Source organism: Polypterus senegalus, chromosome 4, assembly GCF_016835505.1.
Source record: "Polypterus senegalus isolate Bchr_013 chromosome 4, ASM1683550v1, whole genome shotgun sequence".
In the NCBI taxonomy this organism is placed as follows: Eukaryota; Metazoa; Chordata; class Cladistia; order Polypteriformes; family Polypteridae; genus Polypterus; species Polypterus senegalus.
This window is the reverse complement of record NC_053157.1, coordinates 222,758,634-222,783,878: the sequence shown is the minus strand read 5'-3', so window position 1 is coordinate 222,783,878 and position 25,245 is coordinate 222,758,634. Positions and strand designations below refer to the sequence as shown.

At 38.6% G+C, this 25,245-nt stretch overlaps 1 protein-coding gene across 1 annotated transcript; it reads right to left on the bottom strand.

Annotated features, from left to right (window-relative positions):
- Nucleotides 1-11,710: 11,710 nt before the first annotated feature.
- Nucleotides 11,711-21,544, bottom strand: LOC120528049 (gastrula zinc finger protein XlCGF57.1-like). Its single transcript, XM_039752025.1, has 3 exons — nucleotides 21,537-21,544; nucleotides 19,345-19,931; nucleotides 11,711-14,192 (listed from the first exon to the last, which is right to left on the bottom strand). The coding sequence occupies exons 2-3, from the start codon at nucleotides 19,856-19,858 to the stop codon at nucleotides 12,832-12,834; spliced, it is 1,875 nt and encodes a 624-aa protein (XP_039607959.1). The 5' UTR covers nucleotides 19,859-19,931; nucleotides 21,537-21,544; the 3' UTR covers nucleotides 11,711-12,831.
- Between the last annotated feature and the right edge of the window lie 3,701 nt (nucleotides 21,545-25,245).

The following is a 25,245-nucleotide window of genomic DNA, read 5'->3' as shown; positions in this document are numbered from 1 at the left end:
GAATTAAAGGAATGGATGAATGAGAACTACTTGTCTTTAAATACAGATAAAACAGAGATGTTAATTGTTGGAGGGAATGACGCTGATCACAGCAATATTTTGTCGTCATTTAACTCAGTTGGAATCCCAATTAATTTTACTGAATCAGCCCGCAATCTAGGAGTTATCTTTGACTCTAGCATGTCATTTAAAGCGCATATTACAAAGTCGTCCAAAACCTGTTTTTCCATCTTAAAAATATTAGGAAATTAAGGCTTTCTAAATAAACAGGATTGTGAGAAATTAATTCATGCATTTATCTCTAGTAGGATTGACTACTGCAATGCGGTGTTCACTGGCTGTTCAAACTGTTCTCTATACAGCCTCCAGTTAATCCAAAATGCGCTGCAAGAATTATTACAAGAACAAGAAAATATGAACACATAACCCCAGTTCTTAAATCTTTACACTGGCTCCCAGTTAAATTTAGGGCAGATTTCAAAATCCTCCTTTTAACATATAAAGCATTAAATGGCCAAGGTCCGCTTACTTGTCTGAACTTATCATGACTTACAAACCTGAGCACATTAAGATCTCAAGATGCCGGTCTGCTTAGGATTCCAAGGATTAATAAAATAACAGTGGGAGGTCGAGCTTTTAGTTACAGGGCCCCTAAACTGTGGAATGGTCTTCCTGCTTCCATAAGAGATGCCCCCTCGGTCTCAGCCTTTAAATCCCGGCTGAAGACTCACTACTTCAGTTTAGCATATCCTGTCTAGAGCTGCTGATTAACTGTACATACTGCATCTCTGTTGTTAGTCATTAGCACTATAACATAAGTAACATGATAATTATATTTGAATACTAACCCTCACCTATTCTGTTTCTTTTCTCGGTACCCAAATGTGGCCATTGGTGCCACGCCCACCTGCCAAGTTGTTTGCCTGCCTATGGTAAAGTCATCCCTGATGGAGGATCACAGGAATCATGGGAAAGAGGGGTCCTTTCATCGGAGCAATGTTTCAGCCGTGGCATGGCCAAATGGAGATGCAGCTAGATGGATGAGGTCTCCAGGACTCTAAAAATATCCAAACCTAATTATGTCATATCATCTACTGTTAAACCGTAATTCTAAAATTTTTATTATGCTGTCTTAAGGAATTGTTCTGTTGTGTATATTGTATTGTATTGACCCCCTACTTTTGACACCCACTGCACGCCCAACCTACCTGGAAAGGGGTCTCTCTTTGAACTGCCTTTCCGAGGTTTCTTCCATTTTCCTACAAGGTTTTTATTGGGAGTTTTTCCTTGTCTTCTCAGAGAGTCAAGGCTTGGGGGGCTGTCAAAAGGCAGGGCCTGTTAAAGCCCATTGCGGCACTTCCTGTGTGATTTTGGGCTATACAAAAATAAACTGTATTGTATTGTATTTATTGTTGACAAATATCGAGAACTAAAAAAAGACACGTGTCAGCTAATTTCTTCTTTTTTCTATAATGTCATGAAATTTCAGTAAAATCGGCTGCACCGTTTTTAAGATTTTGGGATGTGTCATTTTTGTGTTTTGAGGGTTAATATTGGCATTATCAAAATTACCCTTTCTTAGTTGAGGCCTACTGGCCTAGATGTGCCACCCTGCCAGATATTAGCTTTTTAACAGTTTTATAGACAGGTGTGTGCCATGCCTTATCACGTCCAACCAATTAAAGTGACCAGAGGTGGACTCCAAACATCTCAGTGATTGATAATCAATAGAATGGTCAAGTGTCACTGCAATGGGTCCACATACTCCTGTCAGTGAGATTTCAGGGTTTTTTTTTTTTTGTTTGTTTTAAATTTGCCAAAAAATCTAAAATCCTTTATTTAGTTTGCCATTCAGCTGCTGGATGAGTTAAAAATTAATTTAAATTAAAGGTTAGGTGGATTGGCGATTCTGAATTGGCCCTAGTGTGTGATTGATGTGTGGGTGTGTTTGTGTGTGTCCTGCAGTGGGTTGGCACCCTGCCCAGGATTGGTTCCTGCCTTGTGCCCTGTGTTGGCTGGGATTGGCTCCGGCAGACCCCCGTGACCCTATTCGGATTCAGCGGGTTAGAAAATGGATGGATGGATGGATTTTACTGTATACGCATGTACTGTTTTTTTTGGCGAGATAGGCGCAATACAGTGCAGTAACTGTGGGAGAAAGCATGAAATGTACCCTGTCTATTGGCAAAAGTACAAACGCTGTCGGAAAACAAACGCCTTGCATATTTTTGTAAAGACACAGGGACAAACACTTGTTAGCATTACTTGTTTTCCTGTCACGTCACACAAGTCCATAAACGCGGCGCGCTTAACCTTCGTAAACTTCAAACAAGCACCTCCTTATTTCAGTGTAACATTCAGATATGTCCCACATATTGTTACAGTATAAAGGTGCCACGTAACAAATATGATAAAAGTGTCCTGAACGCTTTCTGATTGCAGTATATCCATCCATTCATTTTCTAACCCGCTGAATCCGAATAGGGTCACGGGGGTCTATATTTATGTGTAATACTGTAATGAGCGGCGTGTATGTGACGCAGATGGCGGGAGCCAATCAGTGAGCGCCAATCAGTGCGCACACATTTCGGCGGGCTCTAGCGAGGCTCTGCGCGGGACTGCCGGTGGTTCTTTGCAGGCCTTGGGAACGGACGCGTACGTATAAGCTCCGGACTAGAGCGCCACAACCCTGACGGTGATAACGAAAGATTTACTTAGTTCTTTACTGTTTAATGTTTGCTGGAGACGCAGAGATTGCAGAGTGAACTCTTTATGCTGGAATCCGTTGTCGCGTGAATATTACAATCACGTAAATTCGGGGTGAGCGCGCGACAATATGCAAATCCGGATGTGTATACACACGTATGTCACTTTATGTAGCCTTATTTGACAACTTAGAACACCCAATACATACAATTTTTCTTCACTCTACCAATTTCCCTTCACTCTACTAATCTACTTAATTGTAAATTTACTTTATGCAAGCCTGTATCGATTGATTATTTTGTGTATCCATTATTATTATTATTACCTAATTTGAATTTGTTGTTCATTTCTTCCAACGTTTTCTTTGAATTTTGGTAAAGCACTCTGAAATTACAGCAGCAGTTTGAAAATGTGCTATAAAAGTAAATCTTTTAAATGGGAAAAATTACAACACCACAATATATATGAATTGTTGAAGCAATTCTTGTTAAGAAAAAAATATAAACGACTTTAGAGAGAGGTTTTTTTAAAACGTCAGTTTGAATAGAGTTTCGCCAAATTACATCTTTTAAACCAGATGCTAAAAAAACAGACTTATTGAATGGTCTGTGTCAGTAAAAACACTTCTTGCAAAACAACTGTAAAGTACAGTGCTGCGTTGCTGTGTATTTAGGGATGCAATTTACTTGTAAGGTGAACAGCTAACCTGAATTATCGCTCTAATGCCCAAAAGTCTGAAATCAATGCGGATCAAGTCAGAAACGCAGTACATACGGTGCATAATCAATTTAACCATTGACTGCAATTATAGAAAATGGATGTTTTGTCATATCATTTTACGAAAAGCTTTTTAAACCACACAAAGAATAAGACACAGTTATATTTAGCCCCAATGCTGCACTGACAGTATAAATAAAGGTTAAATAAAACAGGCTAAATAAAGCTATAAAGACACATATTTTTTTTAAAATAACAGGTAAAAGTTTCCTTAAAAAGCAACACTGTAAACCTCGTCTAATGATCCATCATTCAAATATGAGTGTTTCGCAAACCCCGAAGTAACACAAAAAACCCTTCGTAATTGATGAGCTCCCTGACCGAAGTGCTATAAACTGAACACTTGTAGTGCCAACTTTAACGACAGACAGTGATCGCCAGAAAAGTTCATTCAATTCAAATCATGACCCTAACATTAACACTTCACTTGGTGATATGGAGTAATGCATTCTCTAATTAAATAACTGGATTGTATCTGGTACTCATTCATTCTCTCATCCTCTTACAGTCGGGTTGCAATCATCAATGACTTTTTATTTGTGGTGAGGCAGTCTGGGAGCAGCCGCAATTTCTTCATCTGGGCCAGCTGGACATTGTTTCACAGAAAAGGCAAGAAATGATGAGTTGGGTGGATGGTCGATAACTATTAGGAGCAGAGTTGGCAGTGGCTCATCTTTTGCCACACATCACGCCTTTGACTCGTGACCCATAACTTGCAGTGCATTTTCCCGGCTCCAGATGCAGCGTCAGCAGATGAGGCTATGACGAATATATCGGCCTCTTGCTAACTGGCATAGCTGCCAAACTAGTTCTCATTGTCACAGCAATGGTGCAAGTTTTCCTCTTTGTTTTAAATTTTATTAGTATTTTTTTCTTATGAACTGTACGTTTACTTTATATGTTCTCTGCAACTTTGTATTCCTTCAGGAACATGTACAATAAGACTGAAGAATAAAACAAGTTTTACTTTGTCGAATTTAACCCTTGTCATTTAAATGGATAACTGCAATGACATCCAATTTTCCATAAAATGTTGTTGGTTCATTACACACTTTGTAAGCTTAATGCAGGGGTTCTCAAACTCAGTCCTGGGGGCCCACTGTGGCTGCAGGTTTTTGTTCCAACCAGCCTCTGTTTTTAATTGGACTCCTGGGCTGATTAAGTTAACTGTTGTGTCCCAGATTCCCTGTTTTGGGAACAATATACAAATTAGAAAACTAAGTTTGGTAAAAAAAAAGTATTAAAATGTACTAAGCATTATAAGTATTTTTTCTTTTTCACAGTATTTTCATCTTGATTGTCATTCTACTTTTCTAGGTGTTCTAATTGTTTAATTAATCCATTATTTACTACATTGTGGGGCTGACGCTAAAGTAGTTGCAGCCTTTCACGATTAAGTGTTGTTTGCTTGTGTTTCTGCTCTGCTCGTTTTTAATTGTCATTATTAAGATTCAATGAAGGGAGCAAACTGCACAGAGAAAGGGTGAAATATAATAAAAAGAGAGTTAAGCATTTAAATCTATAGCAAAAACAGAAATATTTCAAAGTTTCTTGTAAATATAAAAATCATGCTGCTGTGCTTTTCTGAATCCAGAAGAAAAATAATACCAGCTAATTAAATGAGATCAGTGCTATAAGGTGTTGTCACTGATTAGGAATCTGGTTGGAACAAAAACCTGCAGCCACAGGGGTTCCCCAGGACCGAGTTTGAGAAACACTGGCTTAATGCAATTAATGCAACGACAATCAATTGTCACAGTATTAATACTGTGCGTGTTGTGCGACTGCCAGTGTTGCCAGTGTTGCCAGTGCCGGCTACTATTACCACACTTGATCAGCTTATTTTTGTACCCCTCAAGCACGAAACAGCTTCAACGTTTTCAGGAAATTCACTCGCGTTACTGGCACTTGTCTCAGAACCTCTGCTCCATGCGAACGGATCAGCCTTCAGCTTCTGGTGTAATGGTCCCAACGGTGCGCTCATGTTGACATCTGAAACAAAAGCCGTGGCTGCTTCGGTAACCTCATCGGAAGTTGAGTCAGTCGGATCAATGGTTAGCATGCGAAGGGTGGACTTCACTTGTTCGATCCTTCAGATTTTTCACAAATCTAAATCCTCGCAAAGGGTGGATCAAGATATGTTGCAACAAAGTTCAGCACGGCCAGGCTGATCCAGTATTTGTCTGTTAATACTGCTAGAAATTCTCTTTTCATCAGACTATTCATGTCACTGTCGGAACGCTGCGGTTGCCAAGCTTCATCAGCAATGAATTTTGCAATGTGGAAATACTGGCATATTTAAAAAAAACGGAATAACGGAGGAAAAATGTTCATGAAGGACACCACGTCCTTTGCAAGGTCAGTAGAAATTCGGGAAATCAAATGTTCCTTTTTTCTATCCCACAGCAGCCGAATCGGCGCATCACGACTCTCTAAAATTGATGAAAACATTTCGCTCAAGCTACAACATGACATCGTTTCTCCCACCCGTTTAAGGCTTTTTGGCAGGTTGGACTGCATGCCCGACGCCTGATGAGTTCATGTGAACTGTTCAATTGGCGTTCGGGGTTCACGGACATAACTTTCTGTCAATAGAAGTATTTAGCTGGTGACACGAGCACTCTATGCGAGTTTTTGCAGCAGTTGCAACCACGACATTTGATCCTTTGTTGGTCGCGCATGGTGTATATTCCAAACACAATCCAAGTTCTTTTCGTGCATCCATCCATCCATTTTCCAACCCGGTGAATCCGAACACAGGGGTCTGCTGGAGCCAATCCCAGGAACCAATCCTGCCTGGGCATGGTGCCAACCCACCGCAGGACACACTAGGGTCAATTTAGAATCGCCAATCCACCTAACCTGCATGTCTTTGGACTGTGGGAGGAAACCCACGCAGACACGGGGAGAACATGCAAACTCCACGCAGGGAGGACCTGGGTCTCCTAACTGCAAGGCAGCAGCGCTACCACTGTGCCGCCCTTCTGTGAGTGCAGTGTCAATGAAGTTCTTTGTGTTCTCTGGAAAATATCCACATTTATACATTGTATGATGCACCACCCATTATTCACCTAAAACACAGTTAAATTGCTATAAGAATTCTTGTTGACGTCATCAGGCATCATATCTGTGCAGACCAATACGGCTTTATGGACAGGACTAACTGAGTCATAGTGAATTTAAATGGGCTTTTCTGACACTGGTCAACAGAAAAAGATTCTTTAATTTCAGAGAGAAAACAGATTTCTGCAAACTTACTTCTTTATCTCCTGGCACTGCTTCATTTTTTCGAAGACTTCATCCCTTACAATCTCGTCCATACAATACTGTACATCGTCAGCGCTTATGTTTCAATACTTACTGCCAATTAAAATCATATATCGGGCAAATGATTTCAAACCGGAACTCTCAACAACAGAGAACGATCATCCGGCCTCAACAACTAGACGCACTTCAGCACTCTTCATAGCAGCTCTGTCCCCTTATGGAATATTTGTACCAGGAACCATACTCACCAACCGATCAATCGGCTTTTACATTCCTCTGGCGGCATCACATGGTCTGTCATATTTTTGTCCCATACTGGTTAATCGATCCGTCGTCCGACCTTGACTTAAACATTATGCAGTTCTAAAAGTTCACGCAGGCCGCCCAGCCAAAAATCTGCTCAGTGTTTGCGGTTTCAACCAGTCTGGACGTTTTCCAACATTCGATTTTGCCGTCGGCATTTTCTTTTCAGAACAACAGAACCATTTTAAATCGCCTTACACAAACTGTACGATGTCCACAACTAAGATGGTTTACAGTAATTTTTAATCATCTTGTCCTATACTTCACTACATTAACGCAGCTAACGTAAAGATTTGTATTGGTACAGCGATCGACAATGTGAGGTCACGTGCACGTCATATTATGAAAACGCATAAAGTTAATTGATAGGTCAATTATCCTAGAGATAAGGTGAGTAATTACTAATAATTCTGCAGCTATTTTCGTCTAATTACATTAGAGTGACATGGGACAAAAAAAAAAACCCAGAATTTTCAGCATTATATTAAAATTTTCGAAGTGGCTCAGTGGGTCAAGGACACTGACCCGTACCCACATGGCCTATCGAATATCGTCGACCCATATGAAACATGACCAGTTGACCCATTGTCGGCTCTGATTAGGTGATAGCAGGTTACAGCTTTGTGCATACCTGTTGAGTCTTATAGTTAACTCCCACATTGTGGCAGCACAGCACAGAATCAAACTGTGCTGTCAAACGCAATACAGGACTATGGAAAATGCACTTTTATGTTTTCATAAATCATCAGGATTCATTACATGCTTTCATTAGCATTGCTGCTAACGAGGAGCAAGAGGAAGAGATGGAGGTTGAAAAATGTCAAAATTCTCAGTCTTTAGAGCAAATGGGGTATAGCGGGGCTGATGTGGGGGCTAGGCAGGCTATCATTACTGTTGTTTTGACATCTATATATGGATATTAAATCCAACATCTGTTTGTATGTCAGTCCACTTTTCAGGAGAGAACTACTTAACTTTAGATCCTGTTTTTTCCTATAATTTGCTTGAACAGTCCGGTTGATTTTGCGAGTTTACGCCAAGTATCATAGTTTGCTTGCGATACCGATTTATTTGCGCAAATCCGAGAGGCAGGCTGCGGGCTGAGGGGAGGGTGAAGCGGGCAGGGCCCACCTCAATTAGCGCCAGCCCCAGTTCAACACGGTCTACCTCTCTCCACGTGTTAGAGAGTACCTTGCCCCCACTTAGCTAGCAATACCTGTTTGTTCAACTGACATTATCATGTACAAATTGTTAAAGAGTAACATTTGACGTTTTTGAGAGAGAGAGATCAGAGCCACATGTGTTTTCGAGGGTAGCTGCTGATTGCCAGAAATATCAAGGCCAAGTGCTTTTCTTCCCAAGTGGGGAAATGTTCCCCTCAGAGATCAACACAATCCGCGTTTGAAGTTGGAGCATACCTACCTTCTGCTTGACCAGAATTACATTTTTTATTGATATTTAAAGTTTGTCCTGTTTCACTACTATGTGGGCCAAACCACGGGGGACAGCTAGTAATTCATAATCCTACATTTGTTGTGGCAAAGGACCTGCCACTCCAATTTAGATCAGGATTTATTGACACACATGAAGTAGTCCATGATATCCTTGCAGGGGGTTATTATATACCTTGTTTTAGCAAGCCTGTGGGATCCTCCCACTTATACATTCGAAAAACACAGTTAATTAGTCTCGGTTACACAATATTTTATCATGCCATGCCAAAATGATGTATCCTCTGTCAGCACCCTGGATGCAGCTCGGTTACCACTTGAATTTGCCTTCTTCCGGTTGTCTTCGTGACCTTTGTCTGAGTTCAGTGAGCACTTCTCATTCTTTTTTTTTTTTAGAGACTATGTTAGTATTTGTTATTCATTATTCTAAATATGTTATGTTTTAAAAAGCACCTTTCCTAAACTCAAAGTGCTTAATTTCAATCAATCAATCAACATTTATTTATATAGCACATATTCATACAAAAAAAATGTAGCTCAAAGTGCTTTACAAAATGAATAGAAATATAGAAGCCACAATAAAAAATAAACATAAGTCAACATTAATTAACATAGAATAAGAGTAAGGTCTGATGGCCAGGGTGGACAGAAAAAACAAAAAAAAAACTCCAAAGGCTGGAGAAAAAAATAAACTCTGTAGGGGTTCCAGACCACGAGACCGCCCAGTCCCCTCTGGGCAATCTACCTAACATTAGTCAAACAGTCCTCTTTGTATTTAGGGTTTTCATGGAAGGACCTGATGATGATGGTCACGTAGACATCTGGCTTTCAGTCCATCAATGTTGGTGCATCATGATGCTTTGAGTAGGTGGTGGTGGCGCAGGCTACTACCACAAAGAAACGGAAAAAGAAACAGAACAGAGAGTTGGGGTCAGTACGGATTTTAGAGCCACCATGAATAGTTATTATGATGAATTGAACATACAGAGTATCAGGATTAAGTTAAATTAAGTTAAATTGAAGTTATAAAAAGGCCATGTTAAAGTAATGTGTTTTCAGCAGTGTTTTAAAGTGCTCTACTGTATCAGCCTGGCGAATTCCTATTGGCAGGCTATTCCAGATTTTAGGTGCATAACAGCAGAAGGCCGCCTCACCACTTCTTTTAAGTTTTGTTCTTGGAATTCTAAGGAGACACTCATTTGAGGATCTGAGGTTACAATTTGGAATATAAGGTGTCAGACATTCCGATATATAAGATGGGGCGAGATTATTTAAGGCTTTATAAACCATAAGCAGTATTTTAAAGTCAATCCTGAATGACACAGGTAACCAGTGAAGTGACATTAAAACTGGAGAAATGTGCTCGGATTTTCTTTTCCCAGTTAGGATTCTAGCAGCGACATTCTGCACTTGTTGCAAGTGATTTATGTCTTTTTTGGGTAGTCCTGAGAGGAGTGCGTTACAGTAATCTAGTAGACTGAAAACAAACGCGTGAATTAATTTCTCAGCATCTTTTAATGATATAAGAGGTCTAACTTTTGCTGTTTCTTAAGTGAAAAAATGCTGTCCTAGTGGTCTGATGAATATGCGATTTAAAATTCAGATTACAGTCAACAGTTACCCCTAAGTTTTTTACTTCCGTCTTAACTTTTAATCCTAGTGCATCAAGTTTATTTCTGATAACCTCATTGAATCCATTATTGCCAATTACTAAAATTTCAGTTTTCTCTTTATTTAGTTTGAGAAAATTACTATTCATCCATTACTATTTGTCCATCAGTCTCCAATTACAAGGCTTAATTGAATTTCATTTTACTTCTATCACTCCCAATGTGAGAAATAAATTCATTTAGCAAAGTTCAAAGAGGTGTGTAAAACCTGAATTTATAGTGGCATTTATTTTATCATCTTCCTCAAGAGATAAGAGCTGGTCATATGAATTCAAACTATACAAAACTCAAATTTACAAATTGTGTCCAGGTTGTATCTAAAAGATGTGAAGTGCAGACATTCATTTTGTTTGCTACTTCACCCCACTTTCATTTCTTCCTGCTGTTATAAAGGCTGAGTGTGCCTTAGTGAACAATATTCTGTGTAATTCTTTTTTTTCCCCCCTAATTCATACAACATTTCATAATTGAAGGAGCAAAAACCATACCACAATAAAAGTATTCTCAATCGGTTATTTTTTAGTGGCTGAAGTCAGCCAGTTTTGCTCTGCCACAAGGCAGAAGTACTTTGTACTCGCATGGACAATGTCTGATGAAAAGGATTTTTTGAAACACTTGGAAAAGTAGAATGTAAAGTTGTTTAGTCATCCCTAAGATATACCATTTTCAGGAAAGAATTGCCTAGGCTGCTTAATGTTTCTTCCCAGGTGTTTGTATCTTTTAGGGAGTGTTGGCTCCACAGGTTGGGACGGTGAGTCTGCTTTTTTTTTGCACATGAATGTTATATATTGTGATGGACAGCCGGCAGCCTTGCCTGGCTGGGAGGCCGTCACAGTGGAAGGACCGGGCAGAGCAGATGTACACAGGATGCTATATGGCAGCAATACCTCGGATTCATGCTGGGTTCTGTGGAAGACGAATGTTCTCTTCGTTCCCTTGTACTAATTCATGTCTGCGAAGTAAGCCTTACAAAACCATGTAATAGCATGCTTTGTTTTAGCAAACAGAAAATGTTTGTCCAAAGGACTCAAGGTCTGAGCATTCCACACATGAGTCTGCCTTATCACGTTTTCCCTTAGCTTACATCTGAACGCCATAACAAAAGGGGCCAAGAAATCAAGTTGCATAAGGGACATTGAAGGGGCTCAAGGATTGTGTATAATAAAGTGTTGACTGTTACATTTTATAATGATATTAAATCACGCATTCTAGGGGTATAAAACTGGACCCCACCCAACAGACGGGGTTCAGAAGAGCCCTGATGCTGTCATGTATATTTGATTGTCTGCTTTTCTGAAACTCTTCTCACCATGACTCTGAAAAATAAAGCTGCTTTATAACCGCACCTGCTGTCTGGTCTGAAACCTTCGTCCACAGTTTCATGGGAGCTGGAGTTTGGCCCCACCCTGTTGGGTTCTGGGGATGCCGCCAGGAAGAGCCGTGGAAGCTGCAGAACCCGACTTTGGGCTTTCACCACACCTGGGAGTGACTCCAGGCCTTGCTAACGTCCCACCTGAAGCACTCCCGGGTGCAGCATAAAGGGAGATGCACGCCTTCATTCCGGAAAACAGAGTCAGGAGATGGAGGAGGATGATGATGATGACAAAGATGGAGGAGGAGAGGAGGCAGAAGGAGCGACAGAGACAAAGAAGAAAAGAAAGTACTGTGCTTGGTGCTGTAGGGGGAAGGAAGCAAAATTGTTTCCCACTTGTAAATAAATGTGTGTGCTGCTGCTTCATTTGGGCCTAGTGTCTGTTGTGTCGAGTGTTGAGGAGCTGGTTTGCTCCCTGGTGGTGATATATTTTTAAATTTTAGGGTTAATGGTGACAGAAGGCAGACTACACTTTTGAAGTATATTTTAACAGGCTGAAAGTTGTAGATTTGCCCCTACTACATTATTTGAATCATTCAAAAGTGTCCCAATAACTGATAACTGGTTTTAGACGTTTCCTTTTTACTTAATATAATTTTATTGTGTGTTGCTCTGTATTAAAACAATTGAGTGTCTACAAACCAAAGCTGCTTCACTGCCCACGTGTTTTTTTTTCAGATGATATTGTAAATGATAATCCTAAAATGTATGGATGCCAAATGATTACCACAACTAATTGCAGTAATGTCACAATAACAGTAATACAGATATTCAGAAATGCATTTCAAAGGTAATGTAAAAGATTTCTACACACAAGGATATTTGCAATCTAATGCGATCAATCATAATCAAACAGCTCTTACACCTGAAACTGTCATTACCTTTTAAACTTGTTCATATTCCTCTCGTTTACTGGTTTTATTGTCTTTGCTGATTCCCTCCACTATGTTCTACAAGTTTTAATGATCCCCACATAGATTTCAATCGTCCCATGTTTGTTAACACACTTGGCTTCAATGTCGTGATCTTTCATTAGTTGAAACATTCACAGCAAGTAAAATGGTTCCCGTCTGACTGATAAGTCATCATGGCCTACACAGACTGAGGTAGTAGAACAACAATGTTTTAGGTCTGACGTGTGTATTCGATAAAGAAACAAATTTCATTTAACGGGGCTCTCAAAGGCTCCAACACCACTTTCTTAATTCTTTTTATTGCTCACTTTGATTAGAGGCAACTAATTGTGCTTTTATTCTATTAATTTTGTTTGGCTGTGTGATCCTATTCAGTTTTGTCCCGCGTGAACTTTTTGATGTGTTAATATTTGGCTGTGCCGTGTGAATCTCTTCCCACATTCAGTACAGCAGTAGGGCTTCTCATTAGTGTGAGTCATCAGATGTCTTTGAAGAGTACCATTGCGGGCAAATCCTCTTCCACATTCAGTGCAGCGAAATGGCTTTTCTCCAGTGTGAATTTTCTGGTGTTTTTGAGCATCACCTCTCCAAGAGAACCTAAGTCCACATTCAGGACAGCTATATGGCTTCTCTCCTGTATGCGTTCTCATGTGAAGACGAAGATATCTTTTTTTGTGGAACCTATAGCCACATTCTGTACAGCCAAAGGGCTTTTCTCCAGTGTGAATTCTTTGGTGTTCATGAAGAGTTGTCTTGTCTTTATACCTATTTCCACATTCCCTACAGCAATATGGCTTCTCATCGGTGTGAGTTCTCAGGTGTCTTCCAAGATGGTGTTTGTTTAAGAATTGTTTCCCACATTTATTACATTTAAACTTTTCCTTGTCAGCGTGGATTCTCTGGTGTTCCGGATGAGATTTCTCCTCTTTGTACATGTTTTCACAGTCTGAATCACAATATGTCTTCTTTCCAGGTTGATTTCTAGGATGTGTAGCACAACAATGTTCATTCAAGGACTTCTTCCCACATTTTTCACAACACAATTTGTTCTGGCCAGTGTGAATTCTGTAATGTCGTTCAAGACATGCTTTGTTGATAAACTTTGCTCCACAATCAGTACAGCAGTATTGTTTTTCATTGTGAATTGTCTGGTGGGTTTCAAGTGTGGCCTTCTGTTTGAAGCTCATGCCACATTCACTACAGCGGTATGGCTTTAGTGCAGGTGGCATATTTCCACATTCATTATGTACATACGACTTCTTCCGTAAATGAATTTTCTGGTGACACTGCAGATGTTTCTTCTCAATGAATTTCTTTCCACACTGGTTGCAGCAATAGGCTTTCTTTCCAGAGTGGAATAATAGGTGAATCTGAAGAACACACTTCTGGCTGAAACTTTTTCCACATTTAGCACAACAAAATGTCTTGTCTCTAGTATGAACTTGGAGGTGTCGTGCGAGATTAGATTTGCAAGTGAATTTTTTCCTGCACTTAGTACATATGAATTTTGTTTTTTTCATGGTGATTCTTCTACAGCTCTTTGTAGACAGTGACTCGTTGTCTCTCTTATCCTTCATTGTTCTACTACTCACTGGAAACACTGAATATGCCTGAGTGGAACTTGGACTTTCCGGTTTGTCTGGAATTTCTCCATATTCGGGAAAACAGAAGGAGGGCAGTACAATTCGGATAGTCTGCATATTTCCATCAACATATTTCCAGTGCGCACATCCTAGAAAGTAAAAGAAAAATACAAACATTTTAAAAATACTTCAGGGAGAAGAGTGACGGGTATGGTACAGTTCAAGAGTTCAGTAGATATTTACTAAAAGGAAAAGATTACTAAGCAATATTTTATATATTAAATATTGTTACACCTAACACTGCTATTCTATTTTGTATTTAGCATATTATGAATATAACTGTTAGTTCCCGCAGCTGCATGTTCTTTTAAGACAATGCCGTAAGATATCAATTCTTGGCCATCACATGGCAATTGCAATGCATTCACTGCAATATATTGTCTTCTTAACATGGCGGTCGTCTTTAGCTCTTCCATTAAAAAAATCTGAATAATGCACACAAGGATTTGTGTAGGGTCAACATTGACATACATGTGATTTTTTTTTTACTATATTTACAGTACGATTTAACTTGCATCGATCCACAAAAATAAAAACATTTTGGCTTTTAACAAGAATACTGAATTTCATATGAGAATTGAGATAAAAGTCCACAGACTGCAGACCACAGTGCAGTTGAAAGTCAGGAATACGATTCTTTATTATAACAAGATCTTTCCAGAATATTCTGGTTAAAGAGAGAATGGCAGAGGGATAAAGGCCTTCTTATATAACTGTATTATATTGTGGTATTATTTTATTCTTGTCAGCAATATTTGAATAAGACAAAGAGAGTGGCTAACACACCTGGTATGACCTGGTTTCATTTTTGTTTTTTCCTGGGTTCTTTGTTACTCTGTTTTAATGCATTTACCTTCCCAAATGTGGTTTTTCCTATCACAGAATTTGATTCTGTCAGTTGTTTTTCTTTCTGTTCGTTTATTTTCATGTGTTACTACAGTGACATTTTGTGGTCAGATTGTTTACGGTTTACTTACAGCAGATTTGTATTCACTCTTCGATACTCTAAACGTTTTGCTCTGCATCTGATCCTGTTCCAGTTCACTTTTAAACCCAAAATCCTTGTGGTAGTATTGGATCGGTACTAACATTTTGACTTTGATATCGATACTGGTACCAAAATGGATCTGAAGCAAGTAATGGATTACTCTAAACCACCTCCAACTGTCTTACTCCAACCTACCTGGTGTACGTCACTACGCACAGCTTTCCTCTTGAAATCATGAAAGCTTGCAAATTGAAATCTTTTTAGTTAGCCAATAAAAGGTGTCATTTTGCTTGACTTCTTGAAATCATGAAATAGTACTAGATCTTTGACTACTGGTTTGTCCAAAGACATCCTCATTAATGCAAATGGAAATCAACTGTCATAATTTCTGACGTTCCCTTTTATTTTTATTATAACGTTGTATCTCCCCACTTTAAAGGGCCTTTTAAGTAATCAGCAATGTGTGTTTAGCTACCTCAGCATCTGGTCCCCCACATTTAATCACCGTCTTACGTGGCTGCTGGCCTCACCTAAAAAATGAGGCAAGATTAAAAATATTTAAGCCCACTTTATTATATTTTGCTGCATCTACAGCCCTCGTTTAGTTGAATTCTGTCTGTTATTCCTTGACTGCTGGCTTCTGCCTACAACACTTAACTGCCATTCAGTGCTACGCACCTATCAAGTCAGATTTGCACACTCCATTACTTCAAAAGCTTACTCTTTTACACTCAAGCTCATTTTACAAAATTTCAAAGTTACTGTGAATACAAACATCTGCTAAATAAAAATTAGAATGAGGAGAAAATAATAAATAATTAAAAGTAAATTAAGTAATTAAAAATAATTAAAATGCAACATTTAACATGCTGTTATTTCATTTGTTAGACACAAAAAAATTAACAGTGCCTCAATGTATGTAAAAGAGGGACGGCCATTGAAAGATGCGGAGAAATTAATTCACGCCTTTGTTTTCAGTCGACTAGATTACTGTAACGCACTCCTCTCAGGACTAAACAAAAAAGACATCAATCAACTGCAACGAGTGCAGAATGCAGCTGCTAGAATCCTAACTGGGAAAAGAAAATCCGAACACATTTCTCCAGTGTTGATGTCACTACACTGGTTACCTGTGTCATTTAGGATTGACTTTAAACTTCTGCTTATGGTTTATAAAGCCTTAAATAATCTCGCCCCATCTTATATATCAGAATGTCTGACACCTTATATTCCAAATCGTAACCTCAGATCCTCAAATGAGTGTCTCCTTAGAATTCCAACAACAAAACTTAAAAGAAGTGGTGAGGCGGCCTTCTGCTGTTATGCACCTAAAATCTGGAATAGCCTGCCAATAGGAATTCGCCAGGCTAATACAGTAGAGCAGTTTAAAACACTGCTGAAAACACATTACTTTAACATGGCCTTTTTATAACTTCAATTTAACTTAATTTAACTTAATCCTGATACTCTGTATGTTCAATTCATCATAACAACTATTCATGGTGGCTCTAAAATCCGTACTGACCCCAACTCTCTTTTTCTGTTTCTTTTTCCGGTTTCTTTGTGGTGGTGGCCTGCGCCACCTCCACCTACTCAAAGCTTCATGATGCTTCAACAATGATGGATGGATTAAAAGGCAGAAGTCTACGTGAGCATCATCATCATCAGGTCCTTCCGTGAGAATCCTAAATCCAAAGAGGACTGTTTCATTTATGTTAGGTAGAATGCCCAGAGGGGACTGGGCGGTCTCATGGTCTGGAATCCCTACAGATTTTATTTTTTCTCCAGCCGTCTGGAGTTTTTTTGTTTGTTTTGTTTTTTCTGTCCACCCTGGCCATCGGACCTTACTCTTATTCGATGTTAATTAATGTTGACTTATTTTATTTTCTTACTGTGTCTTTTATTTTTCTATTCTTTATTATGTAAAGCACTTTGAGCTACATTTTTTTGTATGAAAATGTGCTATATAAATAAATGTTGTTGTTGGCCAGTGACCTTACAGTGCATTATCTGGTCTCAAGGACCATAAAAGTGCTTAGCTGAGAAAAATAAAATAATGACGGCATTTAGTGTTTTTAAGCAACTATGGGTGATTTTGTTTGGGCTTCATATGTGCATTACAGGCAGTGCCAAGTGTGTCTGGTTCTGTTTTCTTTTGATCACATCATGCTGTGCATGCAAAGATGATCTAATTTTTGTGAATTTTTGAGTTTCAAGTCTGTAGTATTCACCCAGTAGTGCACAAGTCAAAAATGCTTCATGGGAGTAAAAAAATAAATAAAAAACATTTATAATTACTAACTTAGCATACATGACTTGTATCAATTTAAGCTACTTTTCACGGTTAATTTTATGGCTTGCTGTCTTATCAGGGATGTGCCCATCTACCTATCAATTCTAGAATTTGCAGATGCTTCCCTTTTGTAAGGTGCAACTGCACTGGAGTTTAATGGCTCCTATTTATATAATGGTTAAATGAGCACAGTTGTAATGTTTTTCCAACTGACTTTAGTTCTCGCTGTTGCCACCACTACTGCCCGTACCATAATAAAAAAGAATTAAAAAAAAAGTAGAAATGTTCATGTGGCACCCAGAATTGTTAATTTAAAAATATATTTGAATTTTTATTTATTTTTCTCTCTGTTATAAAAAAAATTACTGGGTGAGAAAGACTAGGGAGACGAGATGTGACCTTCACGTGAAGATCACAGAAGACACTTAAAAGACCCGAGAGATGAAAGACATTGGCCATGGATCGTCTCAGTGGGTCCTTAAAAATGAGACTTTGTGCCAAGAGATTGACCCAGGACCGTCTCGCGGGGACTTGGAACATGAGATTCTTGCAAGACACACCCTACTTACAACCAGTATCAAATAAGACCACGGGCAGCAAAACACTCGTCGTGTAAAGGCTTTGAGCACACACAGATCCAGTGTCAGCGCATATAAAGTGTACAAGGACAATACGTTATTGATTAAACGTCGACGACTAAGCGAAGAAGAAACAGCAGTGTGAAGGAAAGAGACTCAAAAGCGTTGGAGAGAAAAAAAAAATGCAAATAAGGAAAAGAATAATCAACGTGCAAATTCAGAAAATAAGGAAAGTAATAATCAGCGCTGAACAAGTTGAATTGAAAAAAAAGCACGTCCAATCGGGCTCAGAATTAAAAGACAAAGAGTAAAAGACAAAGTAAAACTTCATAAAGATGTTCAAAAACGTTGGCGCTATACACATGCAGAGCAGGTTAGAGATTATGAAGGCAGTGGAATTCGAAAGGCTCAAAAAAAAGTTGGCGCAGTACAAATGCAGAAAAAGTTAAAGAATATGAAAGCAGGAAAATTAGAAAGTATCAAAAAAAAAAAAAGAAAGTAAAGATCGCAGCAGTGCAAACAAATGGAAATTATTACTCGAAAAAAGGGAAAATAATCACCGCAGACCAGGTGTCATTGAAAAAACTGCAGGACAAAGCGAGGTCAGAAATAAAAGACAGAGTAGAATACAAAGTAAAAAACATGGGGGCCAAACACATGAAGAGCAGGTTAGAGAAAATGAAAACTGGAATTCAAAAGACTCAAAACAAATGTAGGCGCAAAACACATGCAGAGCAAGTTACAGAATATGAAAGCAGAAAAAAATGACAGTGTCAAAAAAAAAAGAAGTAAACATCGCATTAGCACAAAGAAAGAGAAATTATTACTCGGAGAAATAATGAAAAGGCGAATAGAGATTGAATATATGGACATAGGTGATATGTCAGAAGTATGTAAATATTGTAAGACTTTGAAGTTTAAGTCAGAGAATTTTAAAAACGTGGTTTACCTCACATTCATTTATTGGTTACTTTGAAAAAAAAATGATTAACTGCTGATGATGTACATCGCTTTGTCTGTGCTGAAATTCCAAACCTATCCTGAATTATGGTACAAAGTCATTAAACAGTAAAAGATTCAGCATGTTGGGACTCGAAAGATTCCAGATATTGTTTTTAACGAAGTTCTGAATTAACAGTGAAACTAATGAGAAAAAGAAAGAAAAAATCTGAAAAGTGTGTATCCGGAAAACCAAACACGGGGGTTGGCGAGCGACACCCCCTAGTAATTTAAATTTTCAAACCGTATTTTTCTGGCTAATTTAATAACCCTAACTACAACTACTAGTTTTCAACATGCAAACCATTTTTATTTACGGACTAATGACTACACACGAAATTCAACTTACAATTCAATAACAACTTTTAACAAGTTTAACTTACTTATTACAGGCTCATCTCGGGCTTCCTGTTTGTCTCTGCCAGAAGAGGTCTCTTTCTGTTTCCCAATCTCGTCGTCTTTCTGTGATGATTCAGGTTTCTGGGAAGGGCAACACACTTTTATTGTCGATCCCAAATTCTCTTTGCCTTTTTGATAGGCACAAGATTCTCGCTTAATTGTTCTACTTCCTAAAATACTGTCAGATTCAGATGTTTGCTGAAGGATGAATACAGGGTTAACTACTTCTTTCTGAACTGTCCCATATGCAGTATCACAGTTTTCTTCTTTAATATCCTCACATTTAGCATCACAGACCTCATTGCAGTAACCATGGTCCAAGGCCTCCTCTTTAATGTTCATATATCTTGAGATGCACTCGTATCTGTCACCTAAACTTTCCTCCTTAATGAAGTCATAGGTGGAGTTTAGTAATGAGTTGAGCACCACTTTGCCCTTAACTCCTGGTGTGTAGAAGCCCACCTCCTCCTCTTTATTACAGCATGGCAAATCTGACATCCTCTGTGTGTAATCACTGCAAGTCACTTCTGCGTTGTCCAAGTGAAGCAACTTTTTTTTTATTATTTTAACTCTGTTGAAACAAAAGAAATGTTCACTTTTGTTAAAATGAGAAATTTGAAAGTTAGTTCAGTTTATTTTAGAAAACCTGTGGGTAGATGAGGACCAAACGGAAATGTTAAACACACTGGATACTATGAGGGTGTTTTGGCTAATGCACCCTTTTAGTGTTGTTTGGAAGGCAGAAACAGTGCCTCAGGACTGGAATGACATTTGGTTTTGGCTGCAGCTCTTTTGTGAGTTTACTGCATCAGCAGGAAGTGAATAACTAGTTATAAGATTATTTAGAAATGCAACACAATTTTGGTGTCCCTGAACCCTGGGATTGCATCCAAGCATGAAGTTATCTGATGATCTTTCTGATGGTTAAAACTTCAAATAAAATAAGAGAATCACTTAATCACCTTCTCTGACTGTAAAGGATATTTTGAACCCTTTTCAGTTCTTAAACCTGAACGACGTTATAAGGGGAAGAAGGTTTATTAAAAAATGTATAATTGTGACTAGTTTAGACCCCATGCATACCACATTTAATAATGCGTCCTCAAAATATAATAAGTGTTTCTGAGGTCCCCTGGATTGGGTTGCAAGTACTGCTAGCACATCATCAGGCAGTTAAAGGATCCAGACGCAGAGATTGGCACAGAGAGAGAATTTCTTTACTTCAGCATGCTACTGCATCAGGTTTGCTTTGAGTTATGTGATTTAACACTGTGGATTCTGTCTGCTTAGTGATTAACCAAATCTGTTTCTAAGAAGTTAAATTTCCCATGCATGTTTTCCCTTTTATAATATCAGTGCATCTGAAAGAGCCAAAATGGTGTATGACCTGTAAGAGACTCTTTACTAGGCTGTTTCGAGATAAAGCCTCACCCTTGGCAGCCTGACTACAATATATACAGGCAGGCTTCGACCTATAAAGTTCTCAAAGAAGATCTGGCTACAAAACTTTAAAATACTTAGTTAATTATCCTAAGATATACAAAAATATACATAAATACATAATAAAACCAATGGTTTGAGAAAACAGGTCCCACATGAAACCTTTATAAGTGAAAAAATGTTAACAAAATGGGTTTGCCAGAGTAAACAAGTCACAAATGTAATCTAATATTTGAAATCCCAAAACCGATCCAGGCTGGAAAAAATATTGCTCAATCTCAAGGACTCAAGACACCATCTCTGCAATATATAAAATCATTTTACAGTCCCTCCCTTTCAAAGATCCAAGAGGACACTGGGAAAAAGATCTCTCAATTAATATATCAGAAAAGGAGTGGAAAGTAGCAATGCAGAGAATTCACTTGAGCTCCATATGGGCAAAGCATACAATTATACAACTTAAAATTATATATCGAGCACATCTGTCTCGACTAAAACTCTCCAAAATGTTTCCAGGGCAAGATCCAACCTGCGAACGTTGCAACCAAGCCCCATCCTCACTAGGTGTTTTGATTTGGGAAAATGGTTCAAGGGATTAGAACATAAGTAGGCAAAGAATCAGAGAGAAGAGGTCCAATACTTCTATTTTATTTACTTAATCAATTATAACATTTAAACACATATAATGCAATATAATGCAGTAGCGATAGACATACAAAAACAAAACAATACTTACAGTAATATCAAAAGACCCAGAGCCATCATCCTAGACCAGTAGACTGAGGGGGTCTGCTTGTCAGTCTCGTCAGAGGATCAACTCATGTGCCTTGTCAATCGTACCGGGCGGTGCGCGCTGTCCCCACGGTTGAGCCTCCAAAGAAACTGAGGGCGAAACCTTCCCTTATATACTAATTGAGCGTCCTTGCCCAAAGCGGCTTACGTGCAAGCAGTGTATACAGAAGTGATTAGTTTCAGCACACACACCTTTCCACGGGACGCGGTGTTGTTTTGCACTTGGTCCTGGAGACGGCACCTGGTACTAAAAGACACACAAAAATAAGAGCTGTAAAAGCCCTTTGAAGTGAAAAAAAAACAAGTCAGCATAACCTTGGCTGTATCTTTAGAACATTCCCGGCTGTTTCTCCCAAAACATTAGTAATGCAGCTGGGTTTCACGCTGAAGTGACCAACGCCCATCTGCTCTCTTGATCCCCCCCTCTCTTTAGAAAAATCCTTCCATTACACTAGGTCACATGTTCTGGGCCTGCACCAAATTAACATTATTCTGGACCAAAATTTTTAATTACCTTTCAGACAGCCTTGGACTCACAATCCCTCCTAACCCATTAACAGCGGTGTCTGGGGTTCTTCCAGAGGGGCTTAAAGTGGAGAAAGACAAACAAATTGTGATTGCATTCACTACACTCTTGGCACTCAGACTTATTCTGATAAACTGGAAGAACCCAAACTCTCCTTTTTTAAGTCAGTGGGAAACCGATGTGTTATATTATTTGAAATTGGAAAAAATCAAATACTCAGTTAGAGGATCTGTACAGACTTTTTTCAAAACATGGCAGGATCTAATCAGTAATATTTTAAAATAAGCTCTTAAAGCACAGAGGAAGCAATTATTTCTGTATTGCTTTGTCTTCTGCATTCATCTCTATTGGCTTATCAAACTTATTAATTTAAGTATGTTTACAAGCCTTAAATTTTATGCCGTTTGCCTTGCTCTCTGTCTCTCTCAGGGGTGGGGGTCGACTTGTTCTTAACTCAAAATTACTTTTTGTAATAATTGATTTATTTGTATGGAATGATTGCAATAAAATTAATAAATTCAAAATCGCTTCAGTTTCAGAATGTTCTCTGTCCATTTTCACCGCTCAATACCTCTACTAACGCACGTACTCCGCTGCATGCATATTTTGCGGTGCACCAGTGAAAAAGGTCCCCCCTTAAACAGTTTCCCTCTGTACCACGTTCCGAATGTTGTTTAGGCTATTTAAAACAGTGTTCGGTATAAGAAAAATCCATATCATAACAAAAATAAAAAACTGCTTTTGGTATAAACCGGTATACCACCCAGCACTAGTCTTCAGTCTAGTTTTAAACAGAACAATTGAAGGTGACTCCTTAATGTAATGAGGTAAAGAGTTCCACAGACGAGGGGCAGCAGGTGCAAAAGCCTGGACTCCCTTAGTTTTGCACTTAGGGTGAGACAACTGACTGGAAGATCTAAGCTTTCTCGATGGCTGGTGTAAAACACACAATTCAGATAAACAGGCAGGAGCATATCCAGGTAATGCTTTAAAAACTAGCAACAAAACTTTAAAGTCAATTCTGAAACTAACAGGCAGCCAGTGTAAAGAAGCTAATATTGAAGAAATAGAATCAAACTTTCTTTCCTCAACCAAAAAACGGGCAACAGCCTGCATTCTGAACCAACTACAACCAGCGTATCAGGGATTTGCTGATCCCAGAATACAAGTTACAGTAATCAAGCCGAGAAATGATAAACACATGAGTAGCTTTCTCAAGATCCCCAGGAGATAAAAAAAAGGTTTGACCTTAGCTAAAAGACAAAGCTGGAGAAAGCATCTCTTGATCTGTTTCTCAAAAGAGAGGTTAAAAATGACACCAAGATTACGGTCAAATATTTCTTTCAAACTTTGGTGCCTTAATTTATTTTTTAAAAAGCCTCATTTGTCCCCTATTTCAGACATGACTCATTTCTCAGTTTATTGAGAGAGAAGTATGCAAGTCATTGCAGAAACAGCACTTTACAGAATCCATTCTTTAATGTATTAAAGTGGGTGTGGATTCCATTGTAACATAGCAATATAACCCAACAAGTGCATAAAGTGTACTTTAAAGTACACATGTAATAAAGTACAGTACCTTATTATATGAATGGTTCGTTCTGAAGGCAGCATTTGTTTGATTTTATTATCCAGAGTTGTCATGTGTATGAGCAGAGTAAATGTATTTACACATAGCATTGTAAAACCACTGCTCCTCAATAGCCTCCTGCTTCCCCAGAGGGGATTTTCCATATTCTTTCATTGAAAGCCTAGTCTTTCTCTTTTGGAATGCTACATTTTTTTGTAATACCAATTGTGCTACCCTTTAAGATGAGTTGATATTTAAGTAATCAATGTAGACCTCATTCTTATTATTTGATACACTAAGTTATCTGTCATTAGCATTACAGCTATAAACCTTGTTCACGGGGCCCAAGCAGGTGCAAGAAAATTGCTACCATGCTGCTGGACAACAGAACTGGCCAATAAGATGCTTATTTGGCATTGTTAATATAATTTTGGATCTTTTTTTTATTCTTGTTCTACATGTTTGCCTATTTTTAAATGTTTCTTTTTCACCCAGGCAACCAGACTGACATACATATACACTTTTTTTATTAAATTGGATGGAGATGAAAACTGTACACAGTACTCCAGGTGAGGACTCACTTGTGTGCTATATCTCTCTATTATATAAAAAAATCCTGGGATGAAACGAGTCTTTTTAGCCTGTGACGAGACGTGACTTTTTCAGAGAGATGCTTTCAAATCCCGTGAGATGAGACTTTGTGCCAAGAGATTTAACCATGCCCGGGGCCGGAAATAAAAGACAAAAGAGTAGATGACAAAGTAGAGCGTTGTAAAGAGGTTCAAAATGTGGGTGCGATACACACGCGGAACAGGTTAGAGATAATTAAAGTGCTAAAATTCAAAAAGTCTCAAAAAAACGATAGTAAAGATCACAGTAGCACAAACAAACGGAAATTATTACTCGGTGAAATAATGTAACAGCGAAAAGAGATTGAATATATTGTTCGGATTTAAACATTAAGTCGGAGACTTGTAGATCGTCTAATTCGTGTTGCCATCAGGGAAAAGTAGTGTTTCTTCCCAATGAAGATGCGTATCCACGAAAATTAAAATATTTGTTGTTTGGTGAAAGTGCAATCCACATACACGAGCGGCAGAAACGTGAAATGGGTGGTTGGCGTGTGAAGTGAGTAATTTAAGAATAATCTCCCTATAATTTAAGCTTATCCTACCCTTTTAAGAGTGAAAGGAACACTGACAATTTGTAAATCTTAGTAAGTCAACTAATCGTAAACTCAAAACAATGTGTGTGTCACTAGCAGCTTCTCCAAATTAAGAAATTGGATGAAATGAAAACCAGTGGGCCCTGTGGCCCTCAGAGTACAAGACATTAGAACCCTGACTTGATCACATTTAAACAACTATATACAATATTTGAAATATATGATGAGATTGAGAGCACTTAGGAGGCATACACTCCAATAACTTGTTTGATTGACAACATGAACTATATGTATTGAGGAGTAGGGCAAAGACCTGCATTCCCTGCTGCTACATATAACTGACATTGGAGACCCCTGAATGAAACACTGAATAGGACTGAGATGAACAGTAG